Source organism: Phascolarctos cinereus, unplaced genomic scaffold, assembly GCF_003287225.1.
Source record: "Phascolarctos cinereus isolate Bilbo 61053 unplaced genomic scaffold, phaCin_HiC Scaffold_9;HRSCAF=440, whole genome shotgun sequence".
NCBI classification, from domain to species: Eukaryota; Metazoa; Chordata; class Mammalia; order Diprotodontia; family Phascolarctidae; genus Phascolarctos; species Phascolarctos cinereus.
This window is the reverse complement of record NW_027556402.1, coordinates 64,801,101-64,819,746: the sequence shown is the minus strand read 5'-3', so window position 1 is coordinate 64,819,746 and position 18,646 is coordinate 64,801,101. Positions and strand designations below refer to the sequence as shown.

The 18,646-nt window shown below is 38.2% G+C and overlaps 1 protein-coding gene across 11 annotated transcripts in view; it reads right to left on the bottom strand.

Annotated features, from left to right (window-relative positions):
* Nucleotides 1-18,646, bottom strand: part of SORBS2 (sorbin and SH3 domain containing 2) — a 299,710-nt gene that overhangs the window by 68,297 nt on the left and 212,767 nt on the right. For 6 of the 11 annotated variants that reach the window (XM_078148138.1, XM_078148140.1, XM_078148141.1 and 3 more), the window contains 4 exons: nt 17,950-17,994; nt 13,572-13,761; nt 10,170-10,284; nt 619-702 (listed from right to left, as the gene is read on the bottom strand). In XM_078148138.1, coding sequence (XP_078004264.1) covers nt 619-702; nt 10,170-10,284; nt 13,572-13,761; nt 17,950-17,994 — 434 coding nt within the window. The remainder of the gene's footprint in view (nt 1-618; nt 703-10,169; nt 10,285-13,571; nt 13,762-17,949; nt 17,995-18,646) is intronic. The other 5 variants (XM_078148139.1, XM_021007623.2, XM_021007632.2 and 2 more) reach the window with 1 other exon arrangement.

The following is an 18,646-nucleotide window of genomic DNA, read 5'->3' as shown; positions in this document are numbered from 1 at the left end:
TTTCATGCTCTATCTGCTTAACAAGCTCAATCCTAAGATACCCCATATAATATCATTAAGATGAGAGGAAAACTAATGATAATACACTATGCTCTCTTTTCTCTCTCTTTACAATTGCTGAAAATGTGTAAATTGGGAAGATTATCTCACAGATCACTAGGCAAATGCCTTTTTTTTTTTTGGTGAGGCAGTTGGGGTTAAGTGACTTGCCTAGAGTCACACAGCTAGTATGATCTAGGCAAATGCTTTCTACAGGTAGTCTAGCTCTGAATGTAATGAGAAATACCTATATATTTTCTTTTTATACAAGTGGATCAAAATGGCATATAAATAACAAAATAAAATGCTTAATGGAGAGAAGTAATCAAAATGTTCTGGTTTTAAATCTAAATATATTTCAGTTATTTGCAAGAAATTAAGAATAATTTGGCAGTTAAGCCAAATTATCCAGGGAATAATTACTTTCCACATAGGAACAAAACCCAAGTTGTCTTTGTGGGATGGAAAAAAAAGGGTCTGTAATTGGCATCGACCCAATTCTTTATTGGCACTTTTGTATTTGTCATTCACAAGGATGTTTTCCTAATGTTCATATGTTAATCTGCTAGCCTCACTTACCGGGCGTCCAAACTCCAGTTCTGAAAAGAATTTATACCAGGGTTCATTTTCTAAATCTATGTCATCTGGATTTATGCGATCAGTCTGGAGCGGATATGAAGGAAAAGGGAAGGAAAAGGCAAACTGAGCCAAGTGAAGGAAATGCTGTGTGACACCAAAAACATCCATACAGGCACACACCACAAGTCACAATGAGGGGAGGTAGCAGGGAAGGAATAAAGGAAAACAAGGTATAGTGATGGGGTTGGATGGGACCTCCTGTCCAAGGGTCCCCACAGGATTTTTCCCCTTTTCATCATTTCTAGCTTTTTCCTGAGTATGCAGTATTAATATTTTTCCCTGAATATTTTAGACATATTTTAATATAATAGAATAGTTGTAAACTGACGCCATAGGAATGGTCTCTATGGATTTCATTCATTTCTTAGCCTAATCATAGTTCCTCAATGTATATGGAGAATGGAAGAATGGGTCCAGATGTCTTTGAGCAGATTTCACGCCAAGACATCTAGATTTAGTGTACCATCAGGGAAAGGACCCAGAATAGGGGTCAGGGTCAGGGGTTGGGAGTGAAGGAAGCAATAGAATTCTACTTAAATCTGTTACTTAGAAGACACCTGAGATTTCTCTCTTTTCCACCCTAGGACTATATAATCCTGAGAATATGAACAAAATTCCAGGACTAGGTGGAAGCCAAATCTCAAGTGGCTTCTTTATTCTGCTATGCCATCTGTCTCTCCTTAATTAGAATGCAGCGATAAAGAGGAAAAAAAATATGATCTCTATCACTATGATTCCCTTTCCAAAAGACTCTTTGGTACTTCTCTCTTTGTGTTTGGCTAACAAGGTCTAATTTTCATGAAAAGGTGACACAATAGTAAGACGCAGCATGAGATTTTGACCTAAGTGGTATATAGATAACTGTTAGGATCCAAATATCAAGAAAACAGCAATCTGAAGTCTTATAGTAATCTTTTATTTTTTGAGAAGGTTAGGACTCTGTAGCTACCCCAGCTCAACAATTCATAATATTCCCATTAACAACCTAAATCCTTGGTGCATATTGAGCAATTACTGTGATGAGAGCAGATAGAGTTTGCGCAGCTCTAAGGGTTGTGTGAGAGATGGTTTACGCCTTCTCTCTTGGGCCTGTGTAGGAAGGAGCCAAAGTGGATAATAAGAAATGGCACAAGATTTGAGCACGGGGTTTGCTCTCCACATACTGTCTTCTTTCAGAAGAAAGAAATTCATTCTCTTACCACCTAGAAACACAAAGCAATATTACAAGAAATGCATTACTTATTCATAGTTAAAATTAAAGTATATGTTGTAAAATTTTTGCTGAAATAATTATTTTTGTGTATATACATAATCTGTCTATCTGTTTATATTCTGAAATATATTTGTATTTGAAATTCTCTTCTAGTTAGTGGAAAGAACACTGTCCAGGAATCAGGGAACCTAAATTTTAGTCCCAGGTTTTCCCTTTTTTGATCTTTACTTTTCTTGATCTAAATTTCCTCCTTGGTATAGTGAGCACAATGGGCTGGATAACCTCTAAATTTTCTTCCAGGTTTAACATTCTGAGAGATGGTAAATATTATACTTTAGTTGAATATTCCAATGGATATTAATGGACAACATTGATGTTTACTAATTGATTTGGTTTTTTTTTATAAGTAGTTCTTAAATACTATAGATATAACTCAATAAATGGGAGGGAAAAAAAGGACAAAAAGAACTGAGAAAACACAAATTGTTCCTATTTTGGGATATGTAATGTACATTTCCCTCTTACGCAGTTATCTTTTTCAATGCTTTTGAATTCAAGATAGTTGTCTGACCACTAAGTCAAATTGGGTGCTCAGATGTTATATCAAAGAATATTGATTAGTTCTTTGAGAATTATCTTTTTTCTGACCCTCCAATAAGGGAACACAATATTGGGCTGTGTAGTAAACCCATACCAAACTTCTCAAACAAGTGAAGGGGTGTTAAATGTCAGGGAGCACAAATACTAATCCCAAGGGCAAGATATGAGTCCTTTATGATCAATGCCATGGTCTAGGAATGCAATTAAGTCACCCAAACCATTGCTGAAAAAAATCAATTCCAATCCTTTGAAGATTTTAGATATTTTCTCCTCCTAGAGTGACTGTTTCAATGCTGGGATGAATGATTCCTCATTTCGGTAAAACTAAGAGCCTTTGGATGGTTAAAAGACAACTATAATTTCACTACTGGTTATCGTAAGTTGTAGGGTTTATTTTTTCTGAGTTGCTCCATTTCTGATTATTTTATTGTTGATGCCATATACTCTATCTATTTTCATAAGTCAAAGCAGCTTTCTGGCTGCTACATTATTTCAATATTTTATCAAAGATATAAGGAGGATGGAAATCGCAGATGGTGATAAAAATGATGAAACACATAAGAACTAAATGAGGAAAAGACAGATGGCCTCTCTTGGTCCCTTCCAGCTCAATAATTCTTGCCCTTTTCTGTAATAATATAGTATTCCAGAAATACTTTATTTAATGCAACCAATACTGATGAAGAATCTACTTTGTTAGGGATGGAAGGATGAAATAAGATACAGCCTATGCCTTATGGCAGCTAGCAACATAGTAGGGAAACATGGCATGTGCTCAAATAATTATAATACAAGAATGAATGTGATAAGTACAAAGAAAGGTTCTTGTAAGGTGCTATGACAAATTTGTCAGAGGAGAGACCACTTATTTTTTACAATTGGGTAGAGGTGAGAGTCTTCAGATCTTGAAAGAAAGGAGATTTCCACATACAAACATGAAGGATAAACCATTTCAGAGATGAGGAGAGGAGCCGCAAAGTGACCAAGGAATGCAGATGGGAGAAGTCAGAATAAGGGCAGGGAGGGGTAAGTAGTCTGGTTTGGCTGAGATATAAGGTATATAAAAGGGAATGTTCTAAAATCAGACTGGAAGGTGCTGGACTGTGGGGATTTGTGAATGCCTGCATAGGAACTTTATTTTATTGAATAGGCTATGAGGAGCCACTGAAGATTTTTGAATAGAGAAGTATATGATCAGAGTAATGTATTAGGAAGGAGATGGGGGCAGCACAGAGAAGGATGGATTGGAGAAAGGGGCAGCCTTGAAGCAGAAAGATCAATTAGAAGGCTATTACTATGGTCCCTGTGAGAGGTGATAAAGGCCTAAATTAGGTTGTTTCAGTGAAAATAGAGAGGAGAAAGTATGGGATAAATATTGAAGGGGTTGAATGGAAGTAACTTGGAAAGTGATTAGATACAGGGGGAGACAAAGAGGAAAAAATTTTAAAAAATGACTTTGCAGTTGTGGACCTGGGTGATGGAAAGTATTGTGGTATCATCTGTAGAATCAGAAAAGCTATGGGAGGGGATAGGTTTTGGGGATAAACTTTTAAATTCAATTTTGGACATACTGAATATGAGCTGAGAATGAGACTCCAAAAGGCAATTGGAGGTGAGAATATGAAATTTGGAGAGAAATTAGGGGAAGAGATAGAGACTGAAAGGAGAAAAATGGAGAGGAGAAGAGGAGAGAGGAAAGGAAGAAAGAGAGTGAAGACAGAAGGAAAGGAGAAGAAGGAAAGGACAGGAGGAAAGGGGAGAAGTCAAGAGAAGAGGGGAAGAGGAAGGAGAAAAAGAGAGGAGAGGAGGAAAGAGGAAAAGAAGAAGGATGGAGGGTGAAGACAGAAGGAGAAGAGAAGGAGGAAAGGACAGGAGGAAAGAGGAGAAAGGAGAGTGGGGGAGGAGAGGAGAGGAGGAAAGGGAAGAAGATAAGAGAAGAGGGGAAGAGGAAGGAGAAAAAGAGAGGAGGAAAGAAGGGAGGCGAGGGGAAGGGGAGGAAAGGACAAAAAGGGAAGAGAGAATGAAAGAAGGAAGAAGGGGGAAGGAAGAATGGGAAGATAAGATAAAAGGGGAGGAGAAGAGGAAAGGAAGAAAAGAACAAGAACAAAACTTTGGAGAACAATCCCAATCCATCAATGGGCTTATCCTCAAAGCCTTTCCAACCTAGTAGTACCTGCCATAATTTATGCTCCTATCCCATACCTTTGGAGAACCCAGGATCACCCCCAGTAGAGAAAAAATGTTATCATAAATTTATATTAGAGGAATACCCATGGGAAAAATCACTTCAACTCTGCCTATAGATAGATTTACCTTATACAAAACAGATATGGCCTCTTTAGATCCGGTACTAATTCAAAGAGCTAATTATTCCAAACTAGGGGAGAGTACTTGGACCACTGTATATTTTTCCGCAGATGTCTCCTAATGTCCTATTTTACATTCATTATTTTATGACTCTGTAGGTTAGGGTAAAGTACCACATGAAGATAAAGGAAGAGACCCACAGGCATTCACTGTTCTGTTTATCCTGACAGCAGAGGGCAGCAAATTTAACAAATGAAGATGTTCAGCAGGACAGTGTCACAAACACTAAAGTAAAATGATGAGCCCAGATTGTGAGAGAGCTATCTGAGGAAAGCTGGATTACCATGTTCAGAAAAGGAAGTATTTTTGATTCCGCTGAAAAGCAGCATTGTCAGTTATTGCCCAGATGAATGGAGGATGGCAGAAATATGCAGAACATGGATGAACATGCAATCCAAAATAATGTATATTTAACTGCTTTTCAATCTCTCCTTTGTGTTAAAGAAGAGTAAAATCAGCCTTTATATCGTTCGTCCATAAACCCTACAGGTGGCTGATCTGATTATGCATTCCAGTAAACAATCTGGGAAACTCTATACTTGGTTAACTGGCTTACTCTTTTATTATTCAGGTTACCAGATAAACATCTTAAGTTTTCTACAGTTAAAAAAAATAAAGACTGAATCTCCTTATTTGTCCCCGGCTGCATATAAATACAGGGATTACTCACAGTCCCAATCCCACTCTGATGAGTATGGAAATTAAAACTTGCGTTTCAACATGGGCCATTTGCCCTTCCTTAGACAGCCTGGTTCACCACAACTCTAGAGGGCTTACCCTATAAATGCTGATATGTTGCAGCCCATTTTAGCTTGGAATTCTGGAGCTCAAGCAATCCACCAGCCTCAGCCTCCTTAGTAGCTGGGATTACAGGCATGAGTCATCATGCCTACCTACACTGTCATTTAAATAACACGCTTTACTGACAAACATACTAACAACTGTCACTAAATTTTTTGAGAGCCTTTTAATTCCGCCTCCACAATGCTATATCAATCTGATTCTTGTTAATATCATTACTCGATTTAACAAACATTTACTCATAACTTCATCTTGGAAAACAATGACCAATTAGGAAAACAAAATCCTGATTTCTCTATTACCATGGCATGAAGCAAGCTCTGGGCCTTAACTGGCTTATCTAGGAACGTACCAGATACTGAAATAGACTTGTGATTCCTTGGTTTGTGTGGTCCTTTTACAGGAGAGGACCAAAACTATATCTTCTAAATGGGATATGAAGTTTTCATCATTCTCAAAGTACCCTTTGGGAGAAACCAGGTTCGGGTGTTCCTTTGAGGAATAGAATATCACAGTATGGAAGCACAGTATTGATTTACAGCCAAAGTCTGCTTAACAAAACTTCCAGGTCTTTGCGAATATTTTACAAGATCAAATATTGGACTCTTGTTTTCTAAGTTTCTAAATTTGTACCCAAATATGCACAAATAATTTTAAATCCCCCCCTTTTTTTTTTGCAGTGCTAATCATTTCCTTTCCAAAGAGGCTCTTTCCTGCTTAGAAATGTCAGACCTTTCCCCAATACAGCAAATATAGTAAAGCACAAAATGGAAACTGAGTATTGAGTTCTTAACCCTCCTAGCTTACAGGAGCTTCCTAACCTGTGAATTCAAGACAGCAGCACTAAGTTATTTTGCTGTTATGAAGACTGGGGAATAAAATTGTTATTGCAAATTTTACAAACATTTCATACTAAACTCATGAACAGTAGAATAAAGGCCTATGCAGCTCTATGGAAGGAGGCATATAATTAGATCAAGATGCTGGTTTGCCATGTATGTATACATACACATAAATATATATGTGTGTGTGTATATGTAAATAAGTGTGTGTATGTATATAAATGTATATATAAGCATATGTCTGTGTGCGTGTGTATATACACACGCACACACACACACCTTACAAGCTGAAAAAGATAAATTAATGATAGGAAAATGCATATAATTACAGATGCTGTAGTAGCTATCTGGTGTAGTATATGTAATATACTTCTTCATTTAGTTACAGGGAGCTAGGCAGTACAGTGAATAAAGCTGGACTTGGAGTCAGGAAGACCCAAGTTCAAATCCTGCCTCAGACATTTATTGACCCTGGGGCAAGTCACTTTTCCACGGTCTGCCTCAATTTCTGCAACTGTAAAAGGGAATCAATGATAGCACCTACCTCCCAGCATTGTAAAGATAAATTAAATGATATCTGTAAAGTGCTTGGGAAACCATAAAGGACTATATAAGTGCTAGCTTTTATTATTGTTATTATATATCATTTAAAATGTATGCAAATTCCTTGTTCTAATTATCACATAAAGGCGTGGTAAATTTTTCCATTTCCTTATGTAAACAAATGAGATTTGAAAAGAAAGCATTCACATAGTTGTTATATTTTTGTTAGTATTTGTGCTACATAATATATGAGCAACACTACAGTCATTCTGCACAGTTACAGTTATTGCAGGGACCCTATGATAATATAGTCTCCTAAGAATTGGCAAAAGGCATTTAAAAAAATTATGAAGAAAATTCTTTCTATTACCATTTCCACATTCCAAATCCTCAAAAAAAAAAATGGGAAAATCACACCCCACCCCCCCTTGTTAATATTAACACCTCATTTGTGGACAGGTTATATGTATCAGCGTAATTTCTGAAGCACTGTGTGCTTCTATGAGAAGAGTTCTATGCTAGGCACTGGGGGGAGCCATAGATGTAGAAAACAAGCTCATTCTCATGAAATATCCAGAGGGATAAGACCTCAACCTGAGAGCTATGAAACACTGTTAAATGAGAAGCAAATTATAATGACAAAGAAAGCACTGAGTGCTATGTGAGGGGGAATGGCATTCTGTGAAGCAGTGAATTGGAGGGTGTGGCTCATGGAAAAGGTAGCATGTGGATGGCACTTTAAAGGACAGGAAGTCAATGAGTAATTGTGGCTGGGAGGAAATTCCAAAGTGAACAGCATAAACAAAGAAAGGGGTGATAGGGGAGCTGTCAGGCACCTCAGCCACTCCAGTGGGAGAGATGTTTTGAGGTAAAGGACCCTTCCCGGTGCCATTCAATTTATATGGTCGACCTAGCTACCTACTCTGCCCATCTGTAAGATCAGCTCAACAACACTCCACCCAGTTTACCAATAACATATAGGAAACGCCTGATAAAAGGTGAGCATTAGTCCTATTCCACCATACTAGGATAATGAAAGAATATTGATGCGATTTCAGCATAACATCTGCATGCATTATTAGAGCCATAATTAGTTCAGTTTGAGTGATTCTTATTTTTAATGGAAATTCTTTATTTTGTAAAGTTAAGAGATGGCAACATTTACTTTCCAGCAGAAGGGACAAAATGGTCCAAACCAATTATTCAGTTTTGGCGAACGTAAAGGTCTCCGGATCTCCACTACCCTTTTCCTATTCTGTATCGAAATCTAATGTGTGCAATTTAAATTTACAGTGCAGGCCACTCATCAGTGCAATTATAATCTGTTCTTAAAATGGTATGGTCCCACAGTTCCTGAAGATAGATTACTTATTTGTTGATGCTTCATAATCCAAGGAGACTAAGAAGTAAAAACATTCTTCAGGCTTTTGTTAGTTTTATTAGACATGCTTTACCGGAACCATACACTCTCAAATACAACTCAGTCAACAAAAACTAGGGCATATAAGACTCTATGTCTCAAAGCATTTTCAAAACAAGCTGTAAAATATAATAATAATAATAATAATAATAATAATAATAATAATAATAATAATAATAATAATGATAAGGAGAAGAAGAAGAAGAAGAAGAAATCCCCTGAATTCATAACACTTTTCTTAGTAAACTCCTTGAGGGCAGAGACTGACTCTGCATCCCCAGTACCTAAGACAATAACTTGCACTTAGAAGGTGCTAAATATGTTTGTTTAATTGAATTATATTCAAGGTTTTAATTTTTTAAAAGTCTCCAAATTCACAAATGCCTGAGACTTTTTTTTTTTGCAAGGCAGTTGGGGATAAGTGACTTGCCTAGGGTCACACAGCTAGCAAGTGTCAAGTGTCTGATCTGAGATCAGATTTGAAGTCAGGTCCTCCTGACTCCAGGGCCAGTGCTCTATTCACTGCACCACCTAGTTGCTCTTATGTCTGAGACTTTTTAAAGGCATGACATAAAGTGGAAGGTGTAAATATTTCTGAAAAAGGCAAGATGTTGCTTTAAATTCATAGTAAGGTATAAATAGCATATCGGGTCCTTTCCTCTAAAAGTAGTTTTTGAAAGGATAGGTATCACACACATATCATATACATAGCAGAGGGTTGGGCAGGAATGATGCACCATCATGGTGGGGTGGGGAAGAAGAACTCTGGGAGAGCAGAATGGGGGCATCAAAGGTAAAAATAATCCCACTTTACAATTTTACCCATAATCTGCTCTGATAAATGGCATTAAGAGGTTCCAAATGTTGGTTTTTTTCTCCTGCCTGTATTTGCCTGCATCAAGTTAGAGAGAATGTTAAAATGAGGCAAGGTTAAAAATAATTCTGACTCACCAAACTGACAACTAACCAGGAAGCTTTTTGTCTGTGCACATGAAGGGGAAGGATTTGTTAAGAGCTGATAAAAAAAGGCATCTAAGAAATTCACTTCAACAGAGCCAGACGGACAGAAAGGAAGCTACATTGAGAAAAAGCCAATGCCCGTATGAAACAATGGATGAAAGGGCGATGTCCACACAATTGGCCCCAGACCCCCAATTCTGGACTGTGGTTCTGAGATCTTAGTTTTGTTTGTTTTTTTTTTAATCTTCTAGGTATTGCTACTGTTGTAGGTCCTGGTTTACTCTCTGCTGCTTTATTCAATTGCTGTTCTACAGATACAACACCAGTGAGGCCATCAGTGTACAATCTATCAAGGTTAAGATACACAGTTCATATATAGGATATCTATCTATCTACATATACATACATAGGTATATACATACATGCATACATATGCACACAGTCAGGTTGCTTCTTCTGAAATAACTCATAAGAGGGAAAAATCTACATTTTTTTCTCTCATTATTAATAAATGACTTGACAACTGATGCAGATGAAATTTCTATAAACATGTGGCAAATGAAGAGTTGTACCATTTAAATGTAATTAAGACAAGCTGTTCAAATGACTGGAGGAGATAATGAGGTGATTTTTAAATAATGCAAAGATGAATCATTTTCATGGCAAAAAATGAAAAAGACTTGAAAATCCATGGTCTTTTTGGTACCTGGGAAGTCAAAACTAGTGTCTGCTATGGAATGCTTACCGGTCTCTCATGCTGAAGAATTGATGACTTCCCAGGTTCATATTCAAAAATACTCCTTGGTTCAGACCGAAATTTTCGTGTGTCCACTTTTCTGTCTGGTGGATCCCAGTCATGCCTAGGAATGAAAAAAACCCCAAAGGACTATATTAAATTAATTCCCTGTGTTCAGTGTAAGGGAAGAAGCTCTATTTAGTAGCCAAAGACATAGTGTATAATTTCAAATTACTGTTAGCGAAGATTCAGAACCATCATACAGAGAGAAAAGTCAACAGAAACAATAAAGATTTTCCCCAAGGTCTTTTATTTGGGGTAGTATTTTTCTGTATTTTTTTTCGAACAAGTATTTTCTACTGCTGAAGCAAAAACCTCCACTTAGAGGTTGCTGAATTGAGTGCATTGGAAGGCCCCCTAGGGAACTATGGAGAGCCCTAATTTCTTCTCTTTGTGTTTGGGTTTAGAATGAGTATCCATCTGAAAGAGGAAGGCCCTTGGCCTCTGTAAGTTGATGGCAGCTTCCCTTGCCAGCCTGTGATGAGAAGTAACCTTGATGGGAACTGGTATGTACTAAATGCACCTACTAGGTTTAATTTGTCCCCCTCAACCCCTTTTGAAAAAATAATTTCTATTTCTATAAAAAATACATAGGTACCACTTAGCTCCATGCAGAAACAAGCTGTGTAAAATTTGAAACCCTTTCCAGGGGTCATATATAAAACCTTCTCAGGGGGTCACCGTGTATGTCACCTAGGGACCATCAAAACCTTTAGCACTGATGAAGACACTTCAAAAGGAAAAATAATAACTTATATTCATATAGTGATATGGTCTGTAAAGTATGTTCTCCAAAGAATTTGGTGAGTTAGGTAATACAAGAATTATTTCTCCCATTTTAGGCATGAGGAAACTGAGGCACTAAGAATTCAAGGTACTTGTCCATGGACACATAGACAGTAGATGAAAGAACTAAGCCTGGAACCCACTTCTCCTGGTCTGAGATCTAGAACTTTTTCCATTGCCCCAGAGACCTTGGTTCAAATCTCACCTGATACTCCTTATCTGTGGGACCTTGGGAGAGTCACTTATTCTCTTTGGGTCTCAGTCCCTCTATTGGTTTTCCCCAAAAGACGGTGAGGCTGAGGGTTTGGGGTGGGAGGGGTAGAACTAGGTAGCCCTGAGGATCTGATCTAGAGCTGTGATTTGAGACTTTCACTAATAAAGGGAAGTGGTTCATAATTAATATGACATGAAAGAAAAAACTACTGGACATCTAAACTGGCACAGTCAATAGAGCTCTGGGCCTAGAGCCAGGAAGACTCCTCTTCCTGAGTTCAAATCCAGCATCAGACACTTGCTGACTGTGTGACCCAGGGCAAGTCACTTAACCCTATTTACCTCAGTTTCCTCATCTGTAAAATGCACGGGAAAAGGAAATGGCAAACTACTCCTGTATCTTTGCAAAAAAAAAAAACCCAAAAAACAAAAAACCAAAAACCCAAATGGAATCACATAGAGTCAGACACATGACTGAAAAATGATAATGACAACAAAAAGAAATAATACTGTACTAGGTAGAAGGAAGGAGGGGAAGAAAGAGGGGAGGAGAGAAGAAGGAAGGCAGGAGAAGGGAGGAGGGAAGAAAGGAAGCATTTATTAAGTGCCTACCATATGCTAGACATTATCCCCATTTTACAGTTGAGGAAACTGAAACAGAAAGAGGTTAAGTGACTTGCCCAGGGTCAAAGAACCAGTAAGTACCTGAGGTCAGATTTGAACTCGGGTTTTTCTGACTCCAGGCCCAATGCTATACCAGAACTTTCATTTACTGATTGGGTGACACTGGGCAAAGCCACTCTGAACTCTAGTTGCTCATCTGAAAAATGGGAATAATAAACGCACGTTACCTACATCACAGGAAAGATATTGATAAGAACTACACAGGATAAAGCGCAATCTATACCAAGGTTAAGAAGTAACCAAACTTGGATCATGGGGTATTTATTGCATCATGAGTAGTAATGATGATGATGCTGATATTGGCCTTTACATAGTATTTTAAGATTCACAAAGTACTTTTACAAATGTCATCTCATTTGGTTCCCACTATGACCCTGTGAGGTAGGTATTATTACTCTTAGCTTCACAGAGGGGTTAATTAACTTGCCCAGAGTCACACAGCTGAAGCATCTGAGGGAGAACTGAAACTCAAGTCTTCCTAATCCCAAGTTTACTTCTCCAGGCACTGACCCACCTGGTTGCCTCTAGGTGTGCCCCCACTGGTGTATATACACCAAATTATATCACGGGGTCAAAGAAGACACAAACTTCATCTATTCTACTTATACGTCTTTGTTTTGTTATCCTATTTATGGAAGTCATATAATGCCTAGTACTGTGTGCCAGGCACTATGCTAAGTGCTTTGCCATTATCATCTCCTTTCATCCTCACAATAACTCTGGGAGATAGGCATTATTGTGTTCCTTATTTTATATGTAGTTTTACACTTGTACATTGGTAACATGAGCTCTGTAATGACTACACTAACTTGTCACAGGTGCACAGCAGCTAGCCAATCACAGCCAACTCACCTTTCTGATTAGATGGTTGTTGAGTGACTCTGCCAGGTTGGTACAGTCATTACAGAGCCCACGTTAACAGCATGTATGTGTGTGTCTCTTTTTATATCTCTAATCCAACAATTTCTTGTGTGAAAGAAGAAACACGCCAAGAATGTGTATGATCAGAAAAGAATCAGGCCCCAAGACTAGATAATGCAGAGAAGCAGCCAACTTGCATCAGTAGAGGTTTCCTATACCAATAATACCTCAAGTATAGTCCCTATCTTTATCTCTTTCTCTAAGGATCTTAAAAATTATCATCCTAGTACCAAAGAGGGAAATTTCCATTATTCTTATTCATCATGTGAATTTCAAAAAGGAGAACCAAAGAGATATTTTGTTCAGGTTTCTTTAAAGTCCAGTTCTCAGCTGAGGCAGATCTCCCACCACAGACCATAGGAGTACCGCGTGAGTGTTAAAAGGAGGGTGAATATTTTAATAAGAATACTCACCTGTTTATACATACATATACTTACTCTGAGTTAGTAATAGGCCTGAACCTGTGGTGAATCAGCAGGAATATACTGCTTTATTCACTCCTATGTGGTGGATAAATACACTTACTGTGACAATTCACCAAGCTCACCATTAGACAAGTAATCCAAGCTTCTGGGAGAATTGTCTATGTGATCGATAAAGAAACAGATTCAGTTTTGCACACTGACTGATACAATTTCACCACCACCCTGTGTGAAAGGTCAGGGTTCTTTCTTAGCTGAGGCCCCAGGGCCACAGACAGCATCAGGACACAACTGACCATACCAGTTTTTTTGGAGAACTCCTTACTTTTCTGTGGAAGACCTGTCTCTGGGCCTAAGCGGTGGAACTGGAGGTGGGATATGTGGAGGAGGCAAAGGGGAAGAGGAATCCTTAAAGGCTTCACCGCCACTGTCAGAGAGACTTTTGGAAAGAGGTCTGTATGTCTGCATCTTTGCAGCAGGATGGGACTGAGTCGTGTAGGGAGCGCTAGGAAGGCCTGTAGGGAAAGAAAATAGATGTGAATTGTAAAATGTTTGCATTTTCATCACCCACAAAACAATCCTTAATAGTGCCAATTACCAAAAGTTAGTTATAATAATTATATATACATATTTTATATAAATATATAAACAATATATCTAGTATAATGTATAATTATATATTATTATAACTATAATAATTATTACACCTATATATTATAATTGATAAGGCTCCTCTGATGCCTCCCTGTGACATGGAGCTTGGCAAGGAGAGCGGAGCTTGCTGACTGACTATACTGAAAGGGTGGGGTCCGATAGAGGAGGTTAGCTCAACCTTCAGAGGTCTTGAAATGAGGATAGAGAAAAGGGGGATCTCTGAATCTCCCTTCATCATTAGTGATTAACAATCATTTCTCTGATATGCATTGTAAGTTGGTTTAGAAGACTGGGACAGTAACAGAACCAGCCCAACTGAGTGAGGGGAGTCTGCCCACAAGGATCATAAATTAGGCAGTGGTTTCATTGCTGTGGTTAAAAAAATAATTTAAGGAGGCAAGGAAGGATTACAATCTAAACTGGTGGAGTAACTAATAAGGATATGTATTAGTATTTATATAGCGGATAGGAACTAGACCTATGAATTTATTGTAGAGGAAATTCCTGGGTAAGAAAATACCTCTATCAATGCAGATTGGTCCTTGTTCTGTAACTTAATGTCTTTGAGAGTTAATTGGTACACTGAGAGGTTAAATGACTTGCCCAGGGTCACACAGTCCCAGTATTGCACCTGGGTCTTATTGATTTAAAGACTAATTCTCTATCCACTAGTCCCTTTGCCTCCTTATTTCTTAAAATTATAGATGTTTTCTTTACATGCCTCTTCTTTCCTTAACAAAAGCAAATTTTATCTGGATACTCTCTCCCCTCTGAATTTCTGTATATTTTAAATTTAGCCATGTTTAAATTATTACAGTGTTAAGATATTCTGTGCATAGTGTATAAAATAAATATATAATGATATAATTATATAATTGCTCTAACATTTTATACAGATGCACAGAATACCATAACATCATAATTATTCATATTCGCTAATTTAGCATATGAAGTAATTTAGAGAGGAGCCAGGATGACATTCACTTTCATTCAGCAAACCTTTTTAATATAGGGTAAAATGATAATGTAAATGTAATGGGAGATATTTATTTCAAGCCTCCATAAACATTTTAAAATCATCTATTTATAGGCAAACATTAACATGCTAATGAAAAGGTAATAAATCAATAAGTTGTAGTGTAAGGAACTGTACTAGGCACGCTGGTTATAAGAACAAAGATGTAAGCTTCCAAGAAGATGCCAGTCTAATTAGAGAGACAATTAAAGAAAAAAAAAAGCCTAATGATACCAAGTCATATACAGTAAGTACTTGTAAACTGTATAAATAACATCCAAACAGTTGATGAGTATTTGTTAAACAACTATTGTATACAAGGCGCAGTGCTAGACACCTGGAATATAAAGTAGTCCCTGCCCTCAAAGAGATTAAATTATTTAGGAAAAAATATGTATATAGAAAATTACATAATAAATATATATATATGTGTGTGTGTGTGTGTGTGTGTGTGTTATATATGTGTGTGTATGTGTGTATGTATATGTACACGCACACAAAGTAAGTGGTGGTAGTTTTGTTTGGCTTATTGATGTGGCTGAGATAATAGGAGAAAGATCATAAATGCTTGTGGATCTGCTGTCAGGGCTCCAACCCCTTTATGCTGAGGATTTCCTGACAGGCATTTTGGCCCAGTGGCAAGAGATATTATTAACAGGCGTGACAGAAATTGAGAGGAGGAAGTAAGTAATCACTGTGAGTTTGGAGGTGATGAGGTCCAGGCTTCACAAAATAGTAGTTGGACTGGGTACGGTTGTATGCGTTGGAGTCAGATTTTGGAGGGGAGGACTAAAAGAAATTCCAGGGGGAAAGAAGAGAAAAAGTAAAGAAGCAAATTCTGTACAAAACAAATAAATACTATTGTATGATTGGTTTCTGTAAATCAGAGTTTAATTTTTTAAACATTATCCTTTTTCTCTTAGTTGTCCACTATTTCTTTTTGTTGTTGTTCAGTTGTTTCACGCGTCTTCTTTGTGACCCCATTTGGGGTTTTCTTGGCAAAAATACTGGAGTGGTTTGCTATTTCCTTTTCCAGCTTATTTTACAGATGAGGAAACTGAGGCAAATAGGGTTAAGTGACTTGCTTAGGGTCACATAGCTACTAAGTGTCTGAGGCCAGATTTGAACTCAGGTCTTCCTGACTCCTGGCTTGGTGCTCTATCTACTGTACCACCTGGCCATCCTCTCTCCTTATAGGCCCCATTTAATTTTATTTAAGATTACTTCCTGAGACTTTGTGCCACACCATTATACACACATCCTCTGCTGATGAGAATGCAATAGCTCCTGGCAGGGATACCCTGGATAGGACTTAGCTGTAGTTCTCCTATGTTAGAGAAGGAAAGCAGCAGAAAATGCATTCCCCTGGAAGACCCCTAGTATGAAGCATAACCCCTAACAATTCCCTCTGAACAAACTTCTGCAACAAATAGGGGGAGTGTGTATTGAGCACCAAACTTGGAGTAGGAAAGCCCTGGGTATGAATCTTGCCTCAGACGTTCATTAGCTGTATGACCCTGGGTCATACCCTTAACTTGCCTCAGTTCCCTCACCTTTAAAAAAGAAAGAGGTTAGACCACATGGCTTCTGAGGTCCTGCCCAGTCCTACCTCTAGAATCTTGTGATCCTGAGCACACAGAACAGTAATGATGTGTGTCCCATGGCTCCATTTCTCTCTACAGGCATATTTGCTGTTGAGATGCTTCACTCGCATCTGACTCTTTGCAGCCCCATTGGGGTTTTCTTGGCAAAGATACTAGAGCGGTTTGCTATTTCCTTCTCTAGCTCATTTTGCAGATGAGTAAATTGAGGCAAACAGGGTGAAGTGATTTGCCCAGCATCATTCAGCTAATGAGTATCTGAGGCCGGCTTTGAACCCAAGAAGGTGAATCATCCTGAATCAAGGGCTGGCATCCTATTCACTGTACCACCTAGCTGTCCTCCTGTACCACCTACCTGCCCTGCAGGTATATAACCGATTATAAATAATATACATTCAGCATGAAAATAAAATTAAGGAACTGAAAAGACTTTTCTACTCCTTTCAGATGAGAAATACATGTTCCTCACACCCAGGGTCAACCAAGTTCATTATACTGACAAAAAGAAGCACCAATCTCAGTGCAATAAACACCTATTGAGCTAGGTCTGGAGTAGTGTGCTTGGCAGGGAGAGAGAAAAGAAAAAGTCTCTGCCCTCAAGAAGTTTGTTGTCTGGCAGGAGATATGAGACCCGGGCACAAAAACCCGACTGAACATGAGAAGTGCATCAAAGATTGTCTATCTTTGATATGGAAGGAGCTGAGAAGAGGGAGAGGCACCTTGGCCTTGGGAGCTGGTGGGTACGAGGCATCATGGCCTTGTTTCAATTATGCTGAAAAAGAAAATGGGAGTCAGGGGTGGATAAAGGTTGCTACAGAGGCTGGGGCCAAAGAAAACCTATTTAGAGACCTTCTCAAGAATGCAGATTGCTTAATAAAATATAAAAGAAGAATTCTCCGGGCAGCACTCTTAGGAAAAATTCTGGCAAGTATGAGTCACAAGTGACACCAGCAAAATGGGATTTCTTTTTAATGAATGGCTGCATTTGGAAGAAAGCATGAAAAAGGTCACAACACGCTCTGCTTGACTTGTCCTCACAAAGTATATCTAAAGAACATTCTGAAATCCTGATCACCCTCTTTCCGGATTGGAGAGCTTTATCTTCTGTACCCTGATAACACTGCATTCGTTCACATGATCCTTCATACTTTGGATAAACACTGCTGAACAGTATAAACCAACAGTGAGAGTAAATGAGGTACCCGACAAATAACCTGGTTTTCATAAAAAAAAGGTTAATTCTTTTGTTGTGTTTTCATTAAGAAGCATATGTGAGGCATTATTTTCCCCCACCCCTAGATTAAAGTCAAGCAGAATAATGAAAAAGTATCTCAGAAACTAAGAAACAAAAAAGGCAGGAAATTAGGTTGTTTTTTTCTAAGCCTCATTGAAACTAACAAAACATTCTTCAAAAATGAAGAAACAAGTCTTACCTGCATTATATGTATACGGAGTGTGATACATGTCTGTGTCATCATCTGGAAAACAAGGCAGAAACGTTATGGCAGCATAGTACCTTGTCTCACTGAGGCTGCTGGTCTTTAATAATAATAACATGCATTTCTATAATATTTTAAGGTTTTCAAAGTGCTTTGTGCATAACAACCCTGTGAGTTGTATAGTGCAAGTAAGATCATCCCCATTTTACAGATTGGGAAAGAGAGACTGAGAAACTTAAAGCATTTGCCCATGATCATGTAACTAGTGTCTGAGACAGGAATCAAACTCATGTTTCTGGATTCCATATCTAGCACTCCTCTGCTACCCATCCTGCCTGTCAAATAGAAATATGAGGTAACAATAGCACTATGGTGCCCTACTTTTTGAAGCCCCTCTTTTCTGTTTCAGAGCTACACCATCTCAGCTTTAGGCATCAGGTAGGCGTTCACTCTACATGGTTAATTGGTCTTATCTTTCCTCTTCATTACAGCGTCTCTCTCTTACTCATTCCCATTCTGGACACTGTTTTCCTTCTTTTAAGGGCCTTCAAGATATCTTGCAGCAGTAGCAGAAACAGACAGCTTTAAACTATATTCTATCCCGCAAGTTCTCATAAAAAAGAACAGCTTTAAAGTTGATTCATTAAAAGCTAGTGAAATTTATGATTTAGGACACAGAATGATGCTCTAG